This window comes from Scyliorhinus canicula, chromosome 13, assembly GCF_902713615.1.
Source record: "Scyliorhinus canicula chromosome 13, sScyCan1.1, whole genome shotgun sequence".
In the NCBI taxonomy this organism is placed as follows: Eukaryota; Metazoa; Chordata; class Chondrichthyes; order Carcharhiniformes; family Scyliorhinidae; genus Scyliorhinus; species Scyliorhinus canicula.
This window is the reverse complement of record NC_052158.1, coordinates 119093626-119120037: the sequence shown is the minus strand read 5'-3', so window position 1 is coordinate 119120037 and position 26412 is coordinate 119093626. Positions and strand designations below refer to the sequence as shown.

The following is a 26412-nucleotide window of genomic DNA, read 5'->3' as shown; positions in this document are numbered from 1 at the left end:
TAATCTTATTGAATGGCAGGACAGGCTCGAGAGGCTGAATGGCCTCCTCCTGTTCCTATATTCCTAAGATTCGAATGATAGAAAGAACAAGAGGCAGCACAGTAACGCAGTGGTTAGCATTGATGTTTCACAGCTCCAAGTCCCAGGTTCGATTCCCGGCTTGGGTCACTGTCTGTGCGGAGTCTACACGTTCTCTCCGTGTCTGCGTGGGTTTCCTCCGGGTGCTCCGGTTTCCTCCCACAAGTTCCGAAAGACGTGCTGTTCGGTAATTTGGACATTCTGAATTCTCCCTCTGTTTACCCGAACAGGCGCAAGAATGTGGCAACATCGGGGATGTTCACCGTAACGTCATTGCAGTGCTAATGTAAACCTAATTGTGACAATAAAGGTTATTTATTTATTTTATTTAAGCATATTCGCTGATTTTATTTTATAAAATTGCACCAAAAGTTGCATGGGTTCCGGTGAACAGAGCTCAGGGCATGCATTATGTGTGGAATCCTGTGGTCCTGGTGCAAGAGGAGTGATGATGCTCATTATTATTCTGTACATTCACTCATATTGCTCCAAAAATAGCATCAGTATCACACCAGGATCAACAAACCCTTAATAACCTGGCCTGTACAACGTTTATCAAGGTACACTTCATCCATTCAAAGACAGCTGCATCACCTTGCACCACACACAAAAATAAAGAAAGATTACAATCACTGATTGACAAAGCATTGAGGTGTTAACCTTGCATTTATTCTTCATTCTCAGTGCTCTACAAATAATAAGAAGTTGTCTTTTCCAAAAGGAAGATTACTGATTTTTGACTGTATATCACTAAACGCTGGTAATTAAAACCATTCAGTACTCAAAAGAACAGGAATATAGCAGTAAAAGGCCAGTGTTCTTTCCTTGCATACACATGCACTAGACATGCAGTTAGCACAATCCTCAATATTGACTCTGGATCCAATAATGTCTCCTGGCATCAGATCAAACATGGGATTGGGATGTATAGGTTATTGGTGTTTATATACAGGCTGATGGTGGATTCCTGATTCTTTTTCTTTTATGCTTTGTATTTAAATGTTGGGGGTTGTTTGGGGGTGGGTGGGATAAAGGAATTGTTGGCCAGGGTATTGACATTGTATTCATTATTGTTGATAATTTGTTGGTGGGTGTAAATTTGCTGAAAATGTGAAAAAGGAGGAGAATATAAATATTTTTTTAAAAACAAGAGCAGATCACTGGCTGGGAATTCTGCAGCAGGTCAACTCCTGACTCCCAAAGCCCATTCACCAACTGCAAGACAAAACTTAGGAGAGCGTGATGGAATACTTTCCACTTGTCTGGATGTTTGCAACTCCGAAGCACTCAGGGTGGCATGGTAGCACAGTGGTTAGCACTGTTAGTTCACAGCACCAGGGACCCGGGTTCGATTCCCGACTTGGACCACTGTCTATGTGGAGTCTGCACATTCTCCCCGTGTCTGTGTGGGTTTCCTCCGGGTGCTGCAGTTGACTCCCACATGTCACACTCCCACTCCGGGGCAGGTGTGACCTGTATAAGAAGGACTTGTTGCATCTAAACTGGAGAGGCATAAATATCCTGGCCGCGAGGTTTGCTAGTGTCACACGGGAGGGTTTAAACTAGTATGGGAGAGGGGTGGGTACCAGAGCAATAGGTCAGAAGGTGAAAGATTTGAGCGAGAACTAGGGAATAGGGCTAGTATGGCTCTGAGGAAGAGCAGACAGGGAGCTGTTGCTGAAAACAGCGGGTCTGATGGCCTGAAGTGCATATGTTTTAATGCAAGAAGTATTACGGGTAAGGCAGATGAACATGCAGCTTGGATTAGTACTTGGAACTATGATGTTGTTGCCATTACAGAGACCCGGTTGAGGGAAGGACAGGATTGGCAGCTAAATGTTCCAGGATTTAGATGTTCCAGGTGGGATAGAGGGGGATGTAAAAGGGGTGGCGGAGTTGCGCTACTGGTGAGGGAGAATCTGTACTACGGGAGGACACCTCAGAGGGCAGCGAGGCTATATGGGTAGAGATCAGGAATACGAAGGGTACAGTCACAATGTTGGGGGTTTACTACAGGCCTCCCAACAGCCAGCAGGAGATAGAGGAGCAGATAGGTAGACAGATTTTGGAAACGAGTAAAAATAACAAGGTTGTTGTGACGGGAGACTTCAACTTCCCCAATATTGACTAGGACTCACTTAGTGCTAGGGGCTTAGACGGGGCGGAATTTGTAAGGAGCATCCAAGAGGGCTTCTTAAAACAATATGTAAATAGTCCAACTAGGGAAGGGGCTGTACTGGACCTGGTATTGGGGAATGAGCCCTGCCAGGTGGAAGAAGTTTCAATAGGGCAGCATTTTGGGAACAGTGACCACAATTCACTAAGTTTTAAAATGCTGGTGGACAAGGATAAGAATGGTCCTCGGGTGAATGTGCTAAATTAGGGGAAGGCTAATTATAACAATATTAGGCGGGAACTGAAGAACCTAGATTGGGGGAGGATGTTTGAGGGTAAATCAACATCTGACATGTGGGAGGCTTTCAAATGTCAGTTGAAAGGAATTCAGGACTGGCATGTTCCTGTGCGGAAGAAGGATAAATACGGCAAAGTTCGGGAACCTTGGATAACGAGAGATATTGTAGACCTCGTCAAAAAGAAAAAGGAGGCATTTGTCAGGGCTAGAAATCTGGGAACAGACGAAGCCTATGTGGAATAAAAGGAAAGTAGGAAGGAACTTAAGCAAGGAGTCAGGAGGGTTAGAAGGGGTCACGAAAAGTCATTGGCAAATATGGTTAAGGAAAATCCCAAGGCTTTCTACACGTACATAAAAAGCAAGAGGGTAGCCAGGGAAAGGGTTGGCCCACTGAAGGACAGGGGAGGGAATCGTGTGTGGAGCCAGAGGAAATGGGCGAGGTTCTAAATGAATACTTTGCATCAGTATTCACCAAAGAGAAGAAATTGGTGGATTTTGAGTCTGGAAAAGGGTGGGTAGATAGCCTGGGTCACATTGAGATCCAAAAAGAAAAGGTGTTGGGCGTCTTGAAAAATATTAAGGTCGATAAATCCCTAGGGCCTGATGGGATCTACCCCAGAATACTGAAGGAGGCTAGGGAGGAAATTTCTGAGGCCTTGACAGAAATCACTGTCTTCAGGTGATGTCCCGGAGGACTGGAGAATAGCCAATGTTGTTCCTTTGTTTAAGAAGGGTAGCAAGGATAATCTAGGGAACTACAGGCTGGTGAGCCTTACGACAGTGGTAGGGAAATTACTGGAGAGAATTCTTCGAGACAGGATCTACTCCCATTTGGAAGCAAATAGACGTATTAGTGAGAGGCAGCATGGTTTTGTGAAGTGGAGGTCGTGACTCACTAACTTGATAGAGATTTTCGAAGAGGTCGCAAAGATGATTGATGCAGGTAGGGTAGTGGATGTTGTCTATATGGACTTCAGTAAGGCCTTTGACAAGGTCCCTCATGGTAGACTGGTACAAAAGGTGAAGTCACACGGGACCAGGGGTGAGCTGGCAAGATGGATACAGAACTGGCTAGGTCATAGAAGGCAGAGAGTAGCAATGGAAGGGTGCTTTCCTAATTGGAGGGCTGTGACGAGTGGTGTTCCGCAGCAATCTGTGCTGGGACCTTTGCTGTTCGTAGTGTATATAAATGCTTTGGAGGAAAATGTAACTGGTCTGATTAGTAAGTTTGCAAATGACACAAAGGTTGGTGGAATTGCTGATAGCGATGAGGACTGACAGAGGATACAGCAGGATGTGGATCGTTTGGAGACTTGGGCGGACAGATGGCAGGTGGAGTTTAATCCGGACAAATGTGAGATAATGCATTTTGGAAGGTCTCATGCAGGTAGTGAATACACAGTGAATGGTAGAACCCTCAAGAGCATTGGAAGAGATCGAGGTGTACAGGTCCACAGGCCACTGAAAGGGGTAACACAGGTGGAGAAGGTAGTCAAGAAAGCATATGGCATGCTTGCCTTCATTGGCCGGGGCATTAAGTATAAGAATTGGCAAGTCATGTTGCAGCTGTCTAGAACCTTAGTTAGGCCACACTTGGAGTATAGTGTTCAATTCTGGTCGCCACACTACCAGAAGGATGAGGAGGCTTTAAAGAGGGTGCAGAAGAGATTTACCAGGATGTTGCCTGGTATGGAGGGCATTAGCTATGAGGAGCAGATGAATAAACTCGATTTGTTCTCACTGGAACGACGGAGGTTGAGGGGTGACCTGATAGAGGTCTACATAATTATGAGGGGTATAGACAGAGTGGATAGTCAGAGGCTTTTTCCCAGGGTAGAGGGGTCAATTACTGGGGGGCATAGGTTTAATGTGCGAGGGGCAAGGTTTAATGGGGATGTACGAGGCAAGTTTTTTTTTTTTTTTTTACAGAGGGTAGTGGGTGCCTGGAACTCGCTGCCGGATGAGATGGTGGAAGCAGGGATGATAGTGACATTTAAGGGGCATTTTGACAAATACATGAATAGGATGGGACTAGAGGGATACGGACCCAGGAAGTGTAGAAGATTGTAGTTTCGATGGGCAGCATGGTCGGTACAGGCTTGGAGGGCCTAAGGGCCTGTTCCTGTGCTGTACTTTCCTTTGTTCTTTGTATGTCCCAAAAGACGTGCTTGTTAAGAGAATTGGACGTCTTGAATTCTCCCTTGGTGTACCCAAACAGGTGCCGGAATGTGGTGACTAGGGGCACAGTAACTTCATTGCAGCATTAATGTAAGCCTACATGTGACACTAATAAAGATTATTCTGATTATTATAGAAGTTCGACACCATCTAGGACAAAGCAGTTCACTTTACTTTTTGATAAACAATTTTGAGAAATTTTGGCATAGTAAACAACAACAATATAAAACAGTGTGTTTTAATTTGTGACGATTAATGTTCCGTGAAGAAGTCGATAAATGGCTGCCACCTCCAGGCGAACCCTGACAGTCACGCTCTCAAAGCGAACTCAATTCTCCAGACCGAGAAAGCTTACCATATCCCGTAGCCAGGTCTCCGGCTTCGGGGGTTTGAGTCCCTCCATGCCAGCAGAATTCGGCGTGGGGCTAGCAAGGAAGCAAAGGCCAAAACGTCAGCCTCTCTCTCCTCCTGGACTCCTGGATCCTCCGAAACCCCCAAAATAGCCACCTTTGGACTCATCGCCACCCTTGTTTTCAGTACCCAGGACACAACGTCCGCGAATCCTTGCCAGTGCCCCCTGAGTTTTGGACATGCCCAGAACATGTGGGCATGGTTCGCCGGTCCTCCCGAACATCTGGCTCACCTCTCCCCCAGTCCAAAAAATGTACTCCTCCGGGCCACTGTCATGTGGGCCCGGTGGATGACTTTGAATTGAATCAGGCTGAGCCTGCCGCATGTTGCGGTCGCGTTTACCCTACTCAATGCCTCCAACAAAGCAGTCCACTTGATCAGTACTTCATTCACCACCGTAAACATTTACAACCCACCACCACTGACGCATCATCTTCAAGTTGCACATCAACAATTCACCAAGGGTCCTCCAACAGCCCCTACCATAGCCTATGTCATCTAGAAGAACGACGGCAGTTGATGCTTGGGAATACCACTGTCTGTCAAGTTACATACCATCCAGGCCTGGTGTGTTCTTTCACTGTAGCTGCATCAAAACCCTGAAATTCTGACACTGATGACGGGAAAAATCTAACGGCCATGCCATGCCCGATCACCCACAATGGGCGAGAATCAAATCTGCATATTAAAGTGTGCAGTGTGGCTCACTTGAATATGCAGTCACCAAAGTTACCCAAGGTACGAGATCGAACCACCGCGCCTTGACACTGAGCGAGTGCTGGTCTTCACAAACGTGGACCAAGCGTACTGGCACTTGGAGGGTCTGAGCAGTGTGGTACCCTGGCATTCCTCTGTCACCTGGGCACCCTGGCACTGGCAGCCTGGCAAGGGCACCTGGTGCTACCCTGGCAGTGCAACGTCCCCAGGTAGCATTGCCAGGGTGGAAGAGGCACTGCCAGCCTGGCACCTTGGCAGTGCCTAAGTGGTATTTTGCCCATGCCGGTGCTCAGGCCCGGGGTTTCCTCCTCTTGTAGGGTGTGAGGGACACGATGACTCCTTTATAGGCGAGTTGGGACATTGGGGGAGGGGTCTGGAGGCTGAGGTGGAGGGGTCTCGAGATTGGGCAGCATTTAAAAATGGCACCCTGATCTCTTCCTGGACTGGCGAGGGGAATTCCTCAGTGCAGGAAATGGGACTGAGTGCAGCCTCAGCGGGGCGTTCCTTGCCGAGACCCCGAAATGAAGCAGAATCCTGTTTGATAGCGGGATGTTCTTGGCACTGTTGGCGCCCGGAAACATCTGGCTAAATGCGCTTGACACAGGACTCGGTTTCATTTCCGTGAAATCGTGCCGAGTGTCTGTACCACATGAGTGGTAGTGATTCGAGAAGGTGGCTCATCATCACCTTCTCGAGGGCAATTTTGTATGGGCAATAACAGAGAGCCTTGCCAGCAATACCCACATCACATAAATGAATGAAGGTTATTGGTTATTGCTGATTATTGTCTTGAATATTCAGTTTGTTAGCTGCAGAAGAATAATGCTGCAAGTATTTTAGAATTGGAAACATTGGACTATGCTGGAGAGTACATTGGTCCTTAATATTGCTGTAATAACAACAGTCAGCCAAAGGGTGGCAAGATGTACACAGCCTTCAACAAAAGTGAGATGACAACTTATTTAATCCACAAAGAAACGCACTAGTCTCTGGAATAGGGGAGTGTCAATTTAAAGTTTCTCCTTTCAATCGGCAATGTTCAAATGACGCTGTACGGTTACATAAAGGGGAGGATGAGCACTTTCATAGCAAAGCATGTCCACTGTCAGCTTCAATTTTTTAAATGCTAAAAGACACTAGATAGAATGCTTGCGTATGAAAAACGGCATATGAAAAATGTTACAATGAATTCTTCACAATTGAAGTCGCAGAACCTGCTGAAACTGGCTTGTGCATCGATGACAGAAAAGAGAAGTAATTTTGAAAGCAAAACTCAAATTATTTGAACTTATACAGGACAACTTAATCAGACCCATCAAGGAACCAGCAACGCTGGAATGACAAACACAAGGTCTAGTGAAAGAAAATGTTACTCTAATCTTCAAAGCAAAAAGGAACGCAAGAATGAGGGAGATATAGTCTGACACAAGATTAAGCTGCAGGATGCTAATAGCATTAATCTAATGATTGCTGAAGCTAGACCCAATACTTCATGTTACAACTATCTGCTGGACCTGTTGGAAGTGACAACTGAATTCATTGATCAGAGCTATGCAATGCAGAAAATTAACTTGGTTTGTCAGAAAGCAATTAAATCATTTATAAACACAAGGCATTTAACTGGATTTGAGTCCAACTGTAAACAAGTTATTGTTAATTTGTATTATCTGCTAAGTTTCATTTTGGAACAAGGGTATGAATTTTTCCTCGACCCTTTCAATATTTTAACTACCACCGTGCTCGTTATCTGGGCACAGAGGTGTAGGGAGCGTGTGTGGGTGTGCATGTGTATGCTCCCTTGTAAATATAGAAAATACCCGTGGAAGAAACTGTGTCCCAACTTCCAAAAGATCAGGGGCGGGATTCTCCGACCCTGCGCGCCAGAATCGCGCCCAGCATGGGTGCGGAGAATATCCGTTCACGCCGGAAATCCGGCGTTTCCACGATACTCCGCGGACCCGCCAGTTGTGTGCGCACAGTCGACATGGCGCTGGTCGGGGGCCGTTGGAAGGGGCTCCCGCGGCCATTCTCCACTGTCGAATGGCCAAGTTCCCGCCGGCGTGGTTCACATCTGGTACCACCCGGCGGGAGCTGGGACCCGTAGCCGGTGGTCCTGGTGGGGTGCAGGGGGAATGTAACTCCGGGGGGATAGGCCTCAGCGGTGGCCAGGCCCGCGATCGGGGCCACCAATCGGCAGGAAAGTGGCCCGTCGCACGCATGCACGGACGTGCGGTCTGGACAGCAGAGCCCCGCCGGCAGCCAGAGCTGCAGGACGCATGCTGGGGCCCAGCTAGCCACCTGGAAAACGGGGAATCACCCCGGACTTTCAAGGAAAAGTCCAGAGTGATTCTCGCCCATTTTCCGGCGGGCGTGGGGATTTAGTCCCCAAAAGGGAGAATCCCGCCCCAGGTCTGCTAGCCAAAGGAAAGCAATTCTTAATTTGGGAAATGCTTTAATGTTAATATACCATACCAAAAACAATAGTTCTTAAGAATCTAGATACTGTTCACATGTTCATTAAACTCCTGCAGAGTAGGAGCAAAGAAATCTAATGAACTTGCAAGTACCCTGGGCGAAATTCTCCCAACGGGAGACAAAGTGCCGACGCCGGAGTGAAAACCGGAGTGTTTCACTCCGGAGTCGGGGGCAGCTCCTCGCCCCCTATTCTCCCACCCCCAGGGGGCTAGGAGTCGCACCGGGCCTTGGCGCCACGTCAAAGCGGCACCACGTAAATGATGCGGCCGGCGGCACTTAAATGATCTTGTGCGGGTGCCAGGGCAGCGTGGCGGGAAATGCCAGGCACTCCTGCGATTCTCCCACACGGCGTGGGGGTCGGAGACTCGCGCCCCCTATATTTTCTAATCTACACTTGGGAATAACTAAAACATTTTATGATTTGGATAATGTGAGCATCAAAGAACAGAGCAGAACCAGCTATTCAACAAAGCATGTTCATTTATTATCCGCTTTGACTGAGAAGCTAGTTTTCAGGTTTACAAACCTTCCAATGTATATGTTCAGTCCATAAGAGGGTCATTCAGGAGAGAGGTAACAGCGCGGAAGAGGCTGTTTTTGAATCTGTTCGGCCATAAGACCATCAGACATAGGAGCAGAAATTAGGCCACTCGGCCCATTGAGTCTGCTCCGCCAGTCAATCATGGCTGATATTTTCTCATCTCCATTCTCCTGCCTTCTCCCCATAAACCCAGATCCCCTGTGCATGTCCTCAGGCTTTTGTATCTCCTGCCTGAGGGAAGAGGTTGGAACAGAGAATAACCCTGGTAGAAGGGTCTTTGATTATGCTGCCTGCTTTCTCAAGGCAGCGGGAGGTGTAGAAGAGTCAATGGATGGGAGGGGGTTTTGCGTGATGGACCAAGCTGTTTTCACGACTCTCTGTAGTTTCTTACGGTCTTGGGCTGAGCAGTTGCCATACCAAGCTGTGATACAGCCAGATAGGATGCTTTCTGTGGTGCATCTGTAAAAATTGGTAAGAGTCAATTTGGGCATGCCAAATTTCCATAGTTTCCTGAGGAAGTATAGACATTGTTTTGCTTTCTTGGCCATAGCATCGACATGGGTGGACCAGGACAGATTGTCGGTGATGTTCATACCTAGGAATTTGAAGCTGTCAACCATCTCCTATCTCATTTGTTTCATTCTCTCTATGTGGAGTCTGCACAGTGTGCGGAGTCTGCACATCCTCCCCGTGTCTGCGTGGGTTTCCGCCGGGTGCTCCGGTTTCCTCCCACAGTCCAAAGATGTGCAGGTTAGGTGGATTGGCCATGATAAATTGCCCTTAGTGTCCAAAATTGCCCTTAGTGTTGTGTGGGGTTACTGGGTTATGGGGATAAGGTGGAGGTGTTGACCTTGGGTAGGGTGCTCTTTCCAAGAGCCGGTGCAGACTCGATGGGCTGAATGGCCTCCTTCTGCCTTGTAAATTCTATGAAATTCTATGAAAAATCACCACCTCACCACCATTGATACAGGCAGCGGTGTGTACGATACATCGCTCCCTAAAGTGAATGGCCAGCTCCTTAGTTTTGCTCACATTGAGGGAGAGATTGTTGTTGCGACACCACACCACTAGGTTCTCTATCTCCCTCTGACGCATTGTTGTTCGAGACCCGACCCACAACGGTCGTGCCATCAGCAAACCTGTAGATGGATTTGGAGAGAAATTTTGCCACACAGATATGTGTATACAAGGAGTGCAGTAGGGGGCTACGTACGCAGCCTTGTCGGGCCCCGGTGTTGAGGGCTATTGTGGAGAAGGTGTTGTTGTTTATCCTTACTGATTGTGGTCTATGGGTCAGGAAGCCAAAGATTCAGTTGCAGATAAAGGAGCCAAGTCCTAGGTTTTGGAGTTTGAATAGGAGCCTGGCTGGGATTATGATGTTGAACACTAAGCTGTAGTCAATGAATAGAAGTCATTGACTTCTATTATAGAAGTAGTAGTCCTTGTTGTCGAGATGCGCCAGGGATGAGTGTAGGGCCAGGGAGATGGCACCTGCTGTGGACCAGCTGTGGCGGTATGATAACCGCAGTCAATCAATGCAATCTGGGTGTATGGAATTGATGTGTCTCATTACCAAGCTCTCGAAGAAGTTCATAATGATAGACGTCAAGGCCACCAGATAGATCCACTTGGGATCAACAACGTTTCAATTAAAGCAGATAAAAGTTTAAGATTCAAGATGCCTAATAAGTGAATAAAGTGACAAAATTCCACAGGTTTGGAACAAACAAACATAAATAAGTTCAGAAAGATAAAGCAACTTACAATACCTACCTTATACTCTAATATTCCGGATAGTTATGAGGTGTATGTGAATTCACATATGTAGTCGCGCACACCATACTACAAATAGACTGCAAATGCAACAAAAATAGATTCCAAGGATTTCTCAACAATCCACCCAGATGGTTGTCACATTATTAGCTAACCAATCTCACTGAAACTTCATCTTTCTCATGACGGTTTCAATCTCTATATCTGAAAATCTCACCTTGAAATTCCCTTCAAATGTCGCTCCTTCTCAAACATTTTCAACAATGATCCACTTCGCTGGATTTCAATCTCAGCTTCTGAAATTCTGTTCCCCTGGATCGCAGTTCACTTGAGCTTCACCTTCCACACACAATTCCAGATCTTCAACCGTGCCAAGCAGAGCTCCAGTGATGGAGCCTTCGACTGATCTTCAAGGTGCCTTTAGTGACCACTTCACTTAAAGACTGCTCCCTGCAGTTATTTCTTGAATTTGAGCTTATTTCTCTGCTGATTTCTTTAACTTCACTGAACAGGACATCTCCTTGCCTTCGTCCCTGGTTTGGGGCCTTCTCAATGTCCCTCCCCCTCCTGTGTCCTGCTCCCTGGAACATTCACAATGATGGAACTCCCTATCAGGTCATGTGGCATGCCTCTTTGCTCCGTTTTCTCTTTTTCCTTATGTGCAGGGCCAGTACACAGTCTGAAGAATGAAAAAAACTGAACACTGCATGTGTGGCCATTCCCCAATTGGCATATGCGCAACAGGCCCAAGGTTCATCGGAAACCGTAGTTCCCAACCTATTAAGGTAAGCATTGGAATTTCGTTACACGTTTTGTTTGCTTGTGTCATTTTCCAAATGCTGAGAGTGGAGGAATGGCATCTGGATAATTGAAGATGAACTGATGACATTCCTCCAGGTGTACTGCAGAAAAATCATTTCTTAAGTAATCTTATACCAGTACTTCAGTTATGTGGAGAGACTGGATAAGCTGGATTTATTCTGCTTGGAGCAAAGAAAGGCAAGTGAATATTTAATACAGGTGTTTAAAATGAAGGGCTTTGATAGAGTAAATAAGGAGAAATGATTTCCACTGTCAGTAACCAGAGAACAGAGCTAAGGAACTGGTTAAAAGAACCGGAGGGAAGGTGCAAATGTTTTTGTGCAGCAAGTTAGGCCGATTTGGAAAGCACTGTGGGGAAACAAATTCCTGAACAGCTTTTAAACAAAAATTGAATATATCCAAGAAAAGGAGTGATGGATATAGGGAAAGAGAATGGAGTGTGGCTCATCGGATAGCTCTTTCAAAGTCCCAGCTACAGGAATCTGGGGTTAATTGCATCCTTGTGTGCTGCAGGATTCTAGAAATCCCATTTCGGAAAGATGGAAATTCAATCCAAAAGTTGCAAGTGAAGCAGGTTGTCATGACTTGTTCAACCACTTAAGTGCAACAGACATAAAAGTAGTAATTGGTTATATGGATTTGACAGATAATGACATACCCGATGCACATCAGATTCTACAGGAGCCAGATTGGGTTGGGTCAGGTCAGGTCAGGTCAGGTGAGATTGGCTGGTTCAAGAAGTCAGCAGCAACCAGGTTTGAGCTCCCAATGGGACTCAGTTTAACAATGGGCTGCAGCCATATCTTCCCAAGTCTCCCACATTCGTCAAAGTGTAGCACATGGTGACCTCAGTCATAAAGTATTTTATCAAATTCATTCAAGGTTTTGGGATTTCGCAGACTAGTCCAGTATTTATTACCCATCCCAATTGCCCTAGGTGGTAAACCACCTTTTTGAACTGCTGCAGTCCGTGTGGTGTAGGTCCACCCACAATGCTTTTAGGGAAGGAGCTCCAGGATTTTGAGAGTGATGAAACAACGATATATTTCCAAGCCAGGATAGTGTGTGTCTTGCGGGGGAACTTCCAGTTTGTGGTGTTCCCATGTATCTGCTGCCCTTGTCCTTCTAGATGGTAGTCAGTGGTTGTGGGTTTGGAAGATGCTATCTAAGTTTATTATGCACTTCAATTATGTAATTTAACATCAGCTCTTTGCCCAAGTCTCTAAAATGGCCATTGCTATTTCAGCTAATCGTTGCACACTTTAACACTGCACGTATGAAATAGGATCTGTGCAAATGCAGCTGCCTGCGCTGTGTGAAAACAACATAATTTCAGGTGCATTCTGAATGGCCAACCAACTTCCATCACAGATTTAAACTGCATGAAAACTTCAGGAGCAAAATGATGTATGTCCACCATCCTGACTTCCATCCAATTTGAAGAGAAATATAAATCCAAGTGAGAAACTCTTGCAGCAAAGTGCTCAGTGCTCTATCTTCCAACAAATCGAGTAACACATTGATGAATTCAGACACATTTTTTGTGTCTTTACTTAGCAGCAAGTAAAACTAAAAAGAACAATTTTTTTTAACAGCAAGTCTAGGTTAACACCAGTATGCAATGTCACTCCTGGAAACATATTGGACAGTTATCTTCTACAGTTATTTCTAATGGACAATACCTGACAAACATGATAATAAGCTAGTTTTTTTATGATGATTAATCAAATAATAAACTACGAGTTTATTATTCACTGCAGAGTAAGTGAAATAGCCGGAAAAGCAACAGGAAAAGCTCTCTTAGGAGGTCCTTCTCATTACATTTTAAACTCATGTTCAATGCAAAGGTCTACTTCCATAAACAAGCACATGCTTCCTGTGAACAGTGAGTATGTAGAATAGCAGGCCTCTGGATAAACAATGAAGCCTGTTACCACCAAGATATGTGATGGAAATGGCATGGGTTACAGACTGTTTACTCCTCAATGTCAGTGGAAATCAACACACCCACAAGCCAGTTCAATCTAAATTGTTCCCATTGAAAAGACAGAAATGACTTAAATATTTCAACTAGTACAATAATTCACAGCACTGAATAAACCCTAACCATGGTCAGCAATGACATCCTTGGTGGCTGTGGACAAGGTGCATTGCCCCAGTCTGTGTTCCTTGACTCCTCTGCAGTCTTTAATATGGTAAACCATTCTCCCCCCATTTCTTCTGCACCCCCCCCCCCCCCAAACAGGATTGCCCTCACTTGTTTCAACTTCCATTGGTCAAATTGTAGCCATCTCAAGCAATTGCTCAACTCCCTACCTCTGTACTATTAACTCTAGTGTCCCACAAGTTTTATGCCCGTCTCCACCCTTCTTCATCTATATGCTGCTCCTTGGTGACATCCTCTGAAAACATGGGGTCATGCACACAACCAACATGCCACTGTATCTCTCTCAACCCCTCCAGTGTTTTGGTGCTGGTAGACTGCTTTTCTGGAGTCTTGGTGAGACTTGACTTTATCCTGTTAAACTTTGGGTAGACAGAAGCCAATATCATTGGCCGCTCCGATGGACTCAATCGGCTTTCCTGTGCATTGTCTTAAATTGAATCAGATGGTGCACTTTGTCAGTATTCGAACTGACCAAGTAGGATTTTACACTCTATTTCCTCTCCGTTTCAAAGATTACTTAATTCTGCCTCTAAGATTGTCTGTCTCTGCCCAATCTTAGCCATTGCTTTATTTATCAAATTTCAAAATTTGTTCACCAATTGCATTTGGAATTGCTTTCTCCACCAGCAACTTGAAAGCAAGTGATTAGGACTCCCAATTATTCACAAACCTCAAAAATGGATGCATTGAATGGCCGTCCCTATTCCTAGATCTGTAGGTAGCCAACAGCATCTTTGCCTTATGGCGATAATTCTTAGGTATCACTCTTTACCTATAACAACCCCCACTGTACTGGAGGTCAAGTACACCAACTTCATTCCTTTTGAAATCAGGGAAAACACCGCATTATATTTTACACTATAACCACGGGAAGACAGGGGCCTCATTAATACTGAAATATTAAAGTTCTTTGGTGAAAATTTGATCACAATTATGATTTTAATTGACAATCCCACCAGTCATGCAGTTTTTAAACTCGCTATTTAACCTGGTAGCAAGCAGAATCTGGACCAGAAAAGCAAGGACAATTCAATTTTGCTGTGTTTCCTTGCAAGTTTTCTTTCTATGAGCACAAATAATTTCCTATTCTCACCCTGCATAATGTTCAAGAGGCAGAACAAATGCACTAGGGTTCTTTATTTGCAACTCAAAAAATATATGTAAATTGACACAGTATTTTCAACCTGAAATGCTCCTGATAATAAACTCTGTGCACACCCAGGTGCAGTTACATGGCCCAAGGAGACAGGTGGATGCCGAGGATGTCATTCAAAGAATGAAGATGACCTTGGAGATATCCAGGACTAATTTGTCTCCTACATTAATCACAAGTACAAGAAACTATTCTTTGACAGTCCTTCAGGGTGGAGAATGATTTGTTTCCACTCTGGTTCAATAGATGGTGAGATGGCTGACAAGTCCAATGTGTGATCTGCAGACTCTGCTACATTCGGGGCAGGTGTAAGGGCTGGATAGATCGACTTCCTCTCTGCATGCTCTCAATAAAATCTCTCATGTGTTCGGTGCCATCCCAAATAAGCCTTCACCATTTTTGGCAGTCAGAAGCCAGAGACCGTAACGAGTCAGCGGGGATATTTAATTTCTTCAGGGAATCTTTGAGGACATCCCAAACGGGTTTCTGCTGTCCTCCTGGGAGTGTCCACTCCGCCGCCCACCCCCCCCCCCCCCCCCCACCACCACCACCACCACCCCCACACACACACACTTCCACATAGCCTTTGGGCCTTGTTTTTGGCGGCCTACAACTACGCATTCCAGCACCAACCTAGAACACAAATTGCTAATGCAGATGCATCAAGTCACCAGCCCCTACTTAAGAGCATTCCGCCACACCTGTACTGGAGAAGATCATTCTAGCTTTAAACTTCAGACACTCGGCCAGGGTCCACAGCACATCCACAGCTGGACCCAAAGAGACCCTACTCTTTCTAAGGTTGAACGAATGAAACAGTCTGGCTGGCGCTACGTGAAGAACCAATAGTTGAGGCCATTCTTCACTTGTCAGGACGAGTTGGCATGTGAAGATGGCATATAGCGTAGTGGGATTGTCACTGGACTAATAATCCAGAGACCCCGAGTAAAGGTCTGGGGACTCGCGTTCAACTCCCACCATTGTAGATCTGGAATTTGAATTCAATGAAAATCTGGTATTAAAAGTCTAGTGATGACCATGAAATCAATGCCGATTATCGTAAAAACACATCTGGTTCACTATGCCCTTTAGGGAAGGACATCTGTAGTGCTTATCTGGTCAGGCCTATACGTGACTCCAGACCCTCAGCAATATGGTTTACTCTTAAATGCCCACAGGGATGGGCAATAAATGCTGGCCCAGCCAGCGATGCCCACAGCGATGCCCACATCCCATGAACAAATTAAAAAAGATTCTGCAAGGATCACGGGTGGATGTCCCGCCTCAGGCCAACAGCCCTTTCTTCAAGATCTACATAGTACCAACCCAGGGCAGACAAAGATCAAGATGTTGGCACATAGTTACATCTAGTGCCCAGGCATAGATAAAGCCATTGAAAAACTGGTACAACAGTGCCACCCTTGCCAAATTCAGCAATCCTTTCCGCCTTCCACCACTCTTCACTGTTGGGAATGGGCAGTTTACCTGTAGACCAGGGTCCATGTTGATTAATTGGTTAATTTTTTTTTTTACTGTTATACAACTCAATCTCGCATTCCACCATCGGGCCGGGGGGGGGGGGGGGGGGGGGTCACACCAGGTGAGCTGCTCATGGGCCATTGGTTCAGAACACGATTGGGTCTTGTGTATCAAAATTTGGCAGGGAGGGTGGAGGCATGTCAGAGCCTCCCTGAAGATTCAGCAGTCAAAATTAGAGAGGTGGCAGGTTATCCTGGGTGTGAGACCCAGTTGTGGTCCATAATTTCACTTCAGGCCCACGTTGATGAGAAGGCTCGGTGACTTACGTGGTCAGTGTGAATGAGAAGACAGTCAGAAAGTGCATCGACCACTTGAGACAATTGATGGCGACCCCCAACTTGGAGTGGTCAAGTTGAGCTAGCATTGTGAACCTGTCCTGTAAATCTGTCTAGTTTTCTGTTCAACCAGCTATACCCGTCGATGCAGGTGAGTCCAATTCGCCTGTTGAATTGGGCCTCCTGAGGTGGCACCTACTGTTGACCACTTGGATCACCCAAAAGAGTACCAAGCCTGTAGCAGGTTTACGGAGGTCCAGGAGGACACGGAGGACCCAGTGATCTCCAAGCCGATCGATGTTTTGATGTACTATCTTGCGCTTGCTGTCTCTGTTAACATTCGTAACTTCTGTATATAGGTTTTGGAGTAGTTGTAAAAGGGACCCAGGGAGGGGGTGATAGCATGGCCCTTTGAGGGGCTGGGCTCCACAGACCATGTGACTGGCTCAGGGCCAATCGCATAGGAATACGTGAACCACAGACAATGGGGAGTTTACTCCGGAAGCAAGACCCCGGCAGTGTGGACCAGTTGGCTAGTGTTCTATGCCTGTTTTGTAACTGTTGTCGCCTTTCATCACTAAACCCCTTTTGTTTACTAATGGAAGCCTCCAGTGTATGTCTCGAGCCACCACATTAACAATGAATAGGAGTTCAGTTTCTGAGGACATGCACACATAAGTATACTCTGCACATTGAAGCTCAATGGCTGATTTTGGATTGAAGGCGAAATAGATTGGTGAACACCAAAAGTTTAATTCAGAAAGACACAGGCACCTATAATGGGCCCATAATACCAGCTGCCACAACAAATCTTTCAAAAGCAATACCGTCAAAACAACACAGACATGCTAATAAACATGTACGTGATTATTCCAAACACTGTTAACTTGTTAACCAAGTTGTAAAGCCAAGGGAGCAACTACGGACCAGGCGACATAATTGAGCTTTAAACTGGCTTTGAAAAATGCTGAAGATATTCCAGATGTGAGACAAATTATAAGTGGAACGTCACATCACAAATGTTGTGATTAAAAGCTCAGTCACACATTCTGCAGACTGTTCAAAGAGTTTGTTGTCAAAATTCTAACGGTCATCAATAGAGTGGTTACTGAGGTATTGAAGAATATGTTACTGCATAGGAGTATAGTTTGCACAGTAGATACTGAACACATCATCTGCAGTGTTGTACAAGTATTATTACAATTTCTGGCTGGAAAGAGTTGTGGTGGCCTTCCTACCTCTGCTGCCCCCTCTCACCCACCTATCCCTCATTAAAATGAAGATCCCTTTCCTATCTGAAATCCTTATTGCTTAATGCTATTATGCCGCAGGTCATAATGATGCAGGAGGTTCTGTTTGGAGCCCCTGTATTTATCAAGCTACCTTAACCTTTGCTTTGGGAGCCGGATAGTGAGCTTGATGGTACACCTTATGGAGCAATGTTAGAGGTACACGCTATCTGAAATACCATGCAATTAAAATAGTGCTCTGATTTTTGTCTTCAAAGTGCCTTTGTCCCTTAAACCAGGGTCCCATCTTTCGGCTTGGGTGGATGCAAATGTTCCCATGGCACTATTTAAACTAAATAGAGGGGGATGGTTCTGGAGAGGGAATACGTAGACTTACAATACAAAAGGATTTGGCAGTATTGCAAGGCAGCTATTTAGGTAAGGATACTAACAGGAAGGGACAGAATGTACAAACACTAAAAAAAAAAGAAGGAAATAAGGTCAACTGGGGCAAAATGGCAACTAGAAAAAAAATAATGGCTCTTTACTTAAATGTATGTAGTATTCAGCGCAAAATAAATGAATTAACAGAAAAATTGAGGTTAATGGGTATGATCTAATAGCCATTACTGACTAAGAGGTGGTTACAAGGAGATCAAATCTGGGAATGCGACTTTTTTAAAGACAGGCAGGAAGGAAAGGGTGGGGTACCTCTGTTAATAAGAGATGGAATGAGTATGATAGCAGGAAATTATCTTAGACTGGAAGATGTAGAATCTATATGGATGGAGGTAAGAAATAACAAGGGGAAGTTCATACTGGTGGCAGTAATCTATAGGCCCTCGAATAGTAGCTATATGTAGGATGGAGAATAAATCAAGAAATAATTAGGGCATGTAAAAAAGGCAGTACATTAAACATGGATGACTTTAATTTTCATGTGGATTGGGAAAATAAAATTGGCAGAGGTAGTCATGAGGAAGAATTCATAAGCGTACATTTGGGGCCGTTTCCTGGAACAATAAGTTGTGGATCCAACCAGGGATCAGGCCATTTTGGATCCGGTAATGTCTAACGAAGCAGGTTTAATAAACAATCTCAAGGTCAAAGGTTCCTGAGGAAACAGTGACCTTAACATAGTAGAATTTAGCAATCAGTTCGCCAATGAAAAATGCAGGTCAGAAACAACCGTGCCATAAGAAGAGGGGGAAAGGTCAGGCATCGGAGATCGGGACGCCATTTAAAAGTGGCTTCCCGATCTCGCGGCTACAATGGGGAAAGCCGGCGAGTGGAGCTCGCCACTGCACAAAACGGGGTTATGCGCAGCCTTGGCCACATGTTCTCCGTTCAGGCCCCTTCAATAGCCACGTGTTTCTTGGCGCGGTTTGTGCCGGGAAACAAGCGGCTAAAGGCACTCGCTAGGGGACTTTGTTCCCTTTTGGGAGAATTGTGGCCAAGGAGTCAACAGAGGGATGCAGACAGGTTAAGTGAGTGGGCAAAAACTTGGCAGATGGAATATAATGTAGGGAAATGTGAAGTTATGCACTTTTGTAGGAAGAATAAAGAATCTGAATACTATTTAAATAGGGAATGGCTTCAGAATGCTGCAACACAGAGGGATTTGGGGGTCCCCATGCAAAACGTTAATGTGCAAGGTCAGAAGGTGATAGGGAAAACAAATGCAATGATGCCCTTTATTTCAAAAAGGATTGGAGTATCAAAATAGGGAAATCTTGTCTTGCGAAAATTGTACAGACCGCAACTGGAATACTGTGAACAGTTTTGGGACTTTTATCAAAGGAAAGATATACTGGCATTGGAGGCAGTCCACAGAAGGTTCACTAGATTGATCCTGGGTATGGAGGGATTTTCTCATGGGGAGAGATTCGAGTCGCTCGGACCTGTACTCATTGGAGTTCAGAAGAACAAGATGCAACATAGAACATAGAACAGTACAGCACAGAACAGGCCCTTCGGCCCTCGATGTTGTGCCGAGCAATGATCACCCTACTCAAACCCATGTATCCACCCTATACCCGTAACCCAACAACCCCCCCCCCCCTAACCTTACTTTTTTAGGACACTACGGGCAATTTAGCATGGCCAATCCACCTAACCCGCACATCTTTGGACTGTGGGAGGAAACTGGAGACACATAGGGCTGGCTCCTTTGGCTGCTCCTGGCACGATCGCCATGGACGGGACGCAAACCATGATGGGTCCATTGACCTCAGGTGGGAATTTCCAGTCGCCCGGTGGGCATGGCCGAAGAATCCTACCCACAAGATCCTCATGGCGCTCGACACTGTAGATGCGGAAAGATTGTTTCTCCATGTGGGAGTGTCTAGGGTTAGATAGCATAATCTCAGAGATATCCATTCAAGACAAAAATTAGGAGGAATTTCTTCTCTCAAGAGGGTCAGATCAGCAGGTGGTCACTCAATCCCCCATACAAGGAGGTTGGTGCGTGGGTGGGTGGAGGGGGGAGAGAAAAGAAACAAAGAGAGGCAGGGTGGGTTCAGTCCAGGAGTGGGGGGTGAAAGAGAGAGAGAGAGACAGACACACACAGACGGACAGACAGACAGTGGTGGAGGGGGTGAGAGTCAGTCCAGGGGAGGGAGTGGAGTGGGCCTGGGCAGGGTTCAGTCCAGCAAGGGGGGGGGGGGTCAGTCCAGGAGGCAGCGTCAAATGTGTGGATGGTGTCCCATGTGAGGCTGTGTTTCTTAAATAGCTACTCTGAAGTTAGCAGTGATTATTTTCCTCCAACTTTATCAGAGTAACTATCTGGGTACAACTGGTGGAACCATCAGAAGTTAGCGATTTAAATCACCGCTGTCAGATGGTTCCCAGTCCAGCGCAATTGTCCAGATGAAGTTAGAATGTCTGAGCAAACATTTACGTGGATGGGGATTCCCCAACGTATCACTGGGGTACCTGTAAATGCGACTCTGGGGAACCAGGAAGTTATGGGAATATCTAATAATTATCACATTGCGGCTTGTGGAAAGTCAGTCACGTTTCCCAAATTACAATGAAGTTCCCACAACTTCAAAAAGTACTTCAACCATAAAGCACTTTAATAGCTGATGGTCATGAAGGGCACTGTATAAATGAAACTCTTTCTTTCTTTCTCATCCCCAAGCAAACATCCTCAAACATTCCTGGCGAGTTGTAAACCTAGAATGTGTCTTGACAGCACTCTGCAAACCGAGCACAGACTTGTACAATCATTTTGTTTTGATCACATACAAGCTGAATATTAATCAAGAGAAGTTACTTGGAATTAAGAAAACCTCCTGAGCTAGTCTTGAGCAGGAGTACATTACAGCACCCAGCCGTGGGTGTGAACCCTAATGCACTCTTATTTTGAATCAGAAAGAAGGTGTACAATCCACCATAATATAAAAAGAGTGCATAGGTCACATCTTTGATACACATGTGGAGGGCGAACCACACGTTATGTGAGATATCCCCTGTAGTACTCTGTACTGGTCCGGAGGGGAGGTCATTTGGGAATGTTGTCCTCTGGCCTGGGTTAAGCCCCGGGCACAGCAGGAGGCAGAAACAATCTGTTTTGATCACAATAGCCTGTTCAGACAGCTCTAGGAAAGTCACCCATGGCCCACAGACACTATTAGTTGAGTAGGGCATCCTGAGGTTTGGTCCCAGTGTGTTGCCTTCGCAGAAGCCCAGCAGCATCTATCCCTACATGTGAAGGCCCCTCTAACGTGACCTCCCTGACATCCTTGCTGGGGTGTCTGAGCCGTGGTCAGCCACCCATTCCTGCTGAAAGTCATAGCCGCCAAAGTCCCCAGACTTATCTCAAAAGTCCCAATTCATCTACACTTCTTCATGGGGGCTGGTTGCAGACCCAACAGTGGCCACTACTATTTCTGGCACTGCTGGGACTAGAGAGCTGAAGCTCTCAAGACCTCCTCCCAGATGGGCACTCACTCAGAACAAATTAAGGCCATTCGGTACATAACATTACTATAGGGTATTGGATTTCTGGTCGGCAAACCGTTGACTAACGTTTAGGTCAGTGGGCTGGGTGGGGGGGGGGGGGGGGGGGGTTGCTGGTGGGGTTGGTAATTCATCTCCCCCGTAATTCCACCCCAGGTTACTCAAAACTAAACGGTGATTAAAGCGCTGCTTATTTCTATGATATTTTCATCAATTTTAACAATATTGTCCCTTGTTATCACGCTATGATTTTTATAAAATGCTCCATGATTACATATTTTACATTTGCTGATATGTAAATGAGTTTGAACTCCAGTCAAGACGAATCACAGTTTAAAACTAGTGCTACCTTGGCTGTAGTTTGTGCCCAGATTGCAACAGCTGCACTTAATTCACTGGATGTAAAGCACTTTCAGAGGTCTGGTGGTCATAAAAAGCACTAATCTGTCTTTCTTTCCTCACTTTCGGATCGTGCACTCAAAGCAAAAGCTTAATTTTCTGTCTTATCTAACCTGTTGTCGAACAATTTCAGCAAAACTCGCCATGAGAAAAGTCAGGTTTGTTTAGACAATACCTGAGGCACAGATTGAAGCGCACATTAGTAAATAGAAACGTTGATGCAAGGGCATCATAAAAATCAGGTTTCTTTAAACAAATATCTGTAGGTTTATGAGCAAATAATGATAGATGACATGAAGATGCCATACAGAAAGGTTTATTAAGGAATATAATCACTGTGTCAGTGGGGGAGGGGGAATTCTTTTCCATTCAACAGGGATTGTCCCATCCTTCCTATTTGGATTTCCTGGATTATCAATTAACTTTCACAGGGGGATGGATAAATCATTTTCCTTCCTTTTCCACTTCCCTTTTGCAAAGAAAATGGTCCATGGCCAGTTTAAACAAAAAAGTACATATCCCCCCCCAAAAAACCCATTAATATTACATCAGAAAAATATATATTTTCAAAAATATATTGCATCTTTATTTTCTGGTTTAAGAAGAGGTTTCAATTACTGCAGGAACCTGCTCAGAAACAGAATGGGCATTCCTCCAGTGAAACATTTTGGATGAGCTTGTTAACCTCAGGTATGACAGAAATAAAATCATTCGTACAGGTCTGCCTGATAAAATAATTGCACATGGAGTTCTCCACCACAGCGTATCTGCTGAAAGATATGTGCGACGACAGGACACTCCAAGTCAAACAGTTGTTTCTTAACCATGAAACCCGCATGTGATGAAAAAGACATAACAATCAGTCTTTGTTCGTGGTGTTTTCTTAAACTAAATATTCAACACATTCAATGGAGCCGTCATTGCCCAAAGCATTCACAATTAAATATTCTCGAAAACAGCGGTTGATTGCATTCATTGTGTTATATAGCTGTCAATCAATATCCTGCACCAAATATTAATATTTGCTGCCACATGGTCACATATATGGTTTAAAACAACTTACTTCTACACCTAGAGCAACGGCTCCGGTCGTACTCGATAAACTCAACACGCTTAATATGCTCTCTTGAAAATATTCTTGCGTGGTCCTTTTCTTGGCGCAAACGAGCCGCTTCTTCTTTGGCAAATACACCCAAGTCTTGGGTATATCTGCCATACATCTAATAAAGAATGGGGGGGGGAAAGAAAAGTCAGATAAATAGCATAAACACAAGGGGCACTGTTAACATTATAATAATGAAAGGCCACATTCCCATCCCAGATTCAAACTTCTGTTTATCTTCATCACCTCTGTTGATTTGATAAGCATTCAACCAAGTCAACTTTCTTCTACAATGGAACGAACTACAGACAGCTTCTCAAAGAGGGATGTCTAGAATTACTGCATTTGCTGTTGACAGATGTTGCTGAGATGCATGATTATAGTTACATTACCACTGCACTTTTGGCACATTTCGTGGACTGAAATTATCACTTTTTGTGACAAAACACCAGTTAGCTACCAGGACAAACCCAGTTTTAATTCTCATTTACCCAATAAAAAAGTGCATACACCAGCTGTTGCGAATAAACATGTTAATGGGTGGGAACTACAAATAATAAAATAGTTTTATAGAAGCAGAGAGGGATCAGCACACAAGAAAAGCATTATGTTGCAATCAATGCCATACAATGTATAAAGAGAGAAACGAGTGGGGAGCTCTAGTGTTGGCCCAAATCCTCCGGTCAGCGTTGGAACCCTGGTATCTGATTTGATCAGACAGAAAACTGCCCATTTACCCTCATAAGATTTTCCTGGCCAAACTTCCAATGGAGGGTTCTGCACAACCCCCCCTCAGAGCGGGAATCCATAGAGAGAGCAGCAAAGAGAGTCTGCACAGAAGCTATTCTCCCAGTTTCTGGCAGAAGCAGCCACATTTTGGTGTGCAAAGGACCCCAAGCCCCTCAGTGCAATAATGAATAAGTGTGTGAGCAAATGGGTCAGCCTCGTATGTGTGCGAGGTAAAAAACAGAAAATGCTGGAAAATCTCACCAGCTCTGGTAGCATCGGTGGAAATACAACAGTCAACGCTGAGACTGGATGACTCTTCGTCGGCAGTTTGCTTTTATCTATGTGTGCGTAGTATGAAAAAATGAAAATGAAAATCGCTTATTGTCACGAGTAGCCTTCAATGAAGTTACTGTGAAAACCCCCTAGTCGCCACATTCCGGCGCCTGTTCGGGGAGGCTGTTACGGGAATCGAACCGTGTTGCTGGCCTGCCTTGGTCTGCTTTCAAAGGCAGTGATTTAGCCCAGTGTGCTAAACAGCCCCATGTATGTAGTATGTAGGTCAGTTGGGGGTGATGGTGAGGCGGAGTATGAGAGATGGAAGGGGAAGAGTCATCAGTTGTACAGTTGCCAGGAGTTAAGACCAGGATTCTTCTGTCTTACCAGAATAGTTATCCAGGAAAGTTAGAAACGTTTGAAGTCTCCGACTCTAACTCCGAGTCGCAGATGTTTTTTTTTTGGGGGGGGGTCGAAGGGAGCAAGAGAATTACCCATCGGAAGTTCAAACTTCCCAGGCAATTCCCCAGGACGCATCTTTGGTCGGATGTCTGGCCGTTATTCCAGTGATATTGGCAATGGTAGATTGCACTGACTCAATGGTAATAATACTCACCCAAGTCAGAAGTGCATGGGTTCAAACCCCAATCCAGAGGTGTAAATGGATAATGTAGGCTGTCACAGATTATCTTGACATTGATCTTAAAGCGGCTTGTGAAAATTTGTTGTCTGCAAATTTGCAATTGCAATGCCCTACACTATAATCATGACTGCACACCCGAGCTCTTCCTTTGCCAAACCCTGGCACCTGAAAGGTATGATATAAATGCAGGCCCTTATTTTTACTAAGACTAGGCATGCAAGCAATTCACTTGATCACTGGATTCACAAAGTCATATATCTGAACAGGATTTCTTTTCCTTTAAAAAATTATTCTCTTTACAGTGAGACGGGGGGAAAAACCAGGATACTTTCAATGATATGATGTCACACGTAAGTGGCTGCATAACATTTCCATTGCATAATATCACATCTCAATCTGATCTGCACCATCATGTTACAGCATCAGGACAGGTTTAGGTAAGGTAGAAAAAGAAACGTTGTTTCCATTAGCTGATTGGGGACACAGATTAAAGATTTTAGCCAAGAGATGCAGGGCGTTGTGGTAAGAAAAAACAGTTAGCGTTTTGAATGATCTCCGACGAGCAATCCAGTCCATCCTCTTTGCCCACAGCCCCACAAGATTATTTCACTCGTGTCCACTCAATTTCCTTTTGAAATCAATCACTGTCTCTGCTTTGACCCACCCCGAGAGTCAGCATTTTTCAGGCCATTATCACTCAAGTGTTTAAAACTGGCACCGTTCCCTGCCACCAGATCTCTTCATGTAATGGGTATGATGGGGAAACAGGTGTCTAGAATGAAGAACTTCTGTATTTAATGTGTATTCTCAATGAACTGGGAGGCCACGGTCCATGAGGAAGAACAATGACCTATTAAACATCGTGTTCCAAACTCCAACGATTTGGGTGTGATCGAGATACTAAAAGTTCTGTAGAAGGATCGCTTAGAACTGAGCAATTTTGGGCCCCACACCTCAGGAAGGACATACTGGCACTGGAGCGGGTCCAGCGGAGATTCACACGGATGATCCCAGGAATGGTAGGCCTAACATACGATGAACGTCTGAGGATCATGGGATTATATTCATTGGAGTTTAGGAGGTTGAGGGGAGATCTAATAGAAACTTACAAGATAATGAATGCTTGGATAGGATGGACGTAGGGAAGTTGTTTCCATTAGCAGGGGAGACTAGGACGCGGGGGCACAGCCTTAGAATAAAAGGGAGTCACTTTAGAACAGAGATGAGGAGAAATTTCTTCAGCCAGAGAGTGGTAGGTCTGTGGAATTCATTGCCACAGAGGGCGGTGGAGGCCGGGACGTTGAGTGTCTTTAAGACAGAAATTGATAAATTCTTGATTTCTCGAGGAATTAAGGGCTATGGGGAGAGAGTGGGTAAATGGAGTTGAAATCAACCATGAATGAAATGAATGAAAATCGCTTGTCACGAGTAGGCTTCAAATGAAGTTACTGTGATTGAATGGTGGAGTGGACTCGATGGGCCGAATGGCCTTACTTCCGCTCCTATGTCTTATGGTCTTATTAACTCTGTTT

General features: G+C 45.1%; 1 protein-coding gene across 3 annotated transcripts in view; it reads right to left on the bottom strand.

The window, feature by feature from the left end:
- The window catches only part of clcn2c (chloride channel 2c), a 677449-nt gene that overhangs the window by 522735 nt on the left and 128302 nt on the right, over positions 1-26412 (bottom strand). For all 3 annotated transcript variants that reach the window (XM_038815641.1, XM_038815642.1, XM_038815644.1), the window contains exon 2: positions 23197-23353. In XM_038815641.1, the coding sequence (XP_038671569.1) occupies positions 23197-23353 (157 nt within the window). The remainder of the gene's footprint in view (positions 1-23196; positions 23354-26412) is intronic.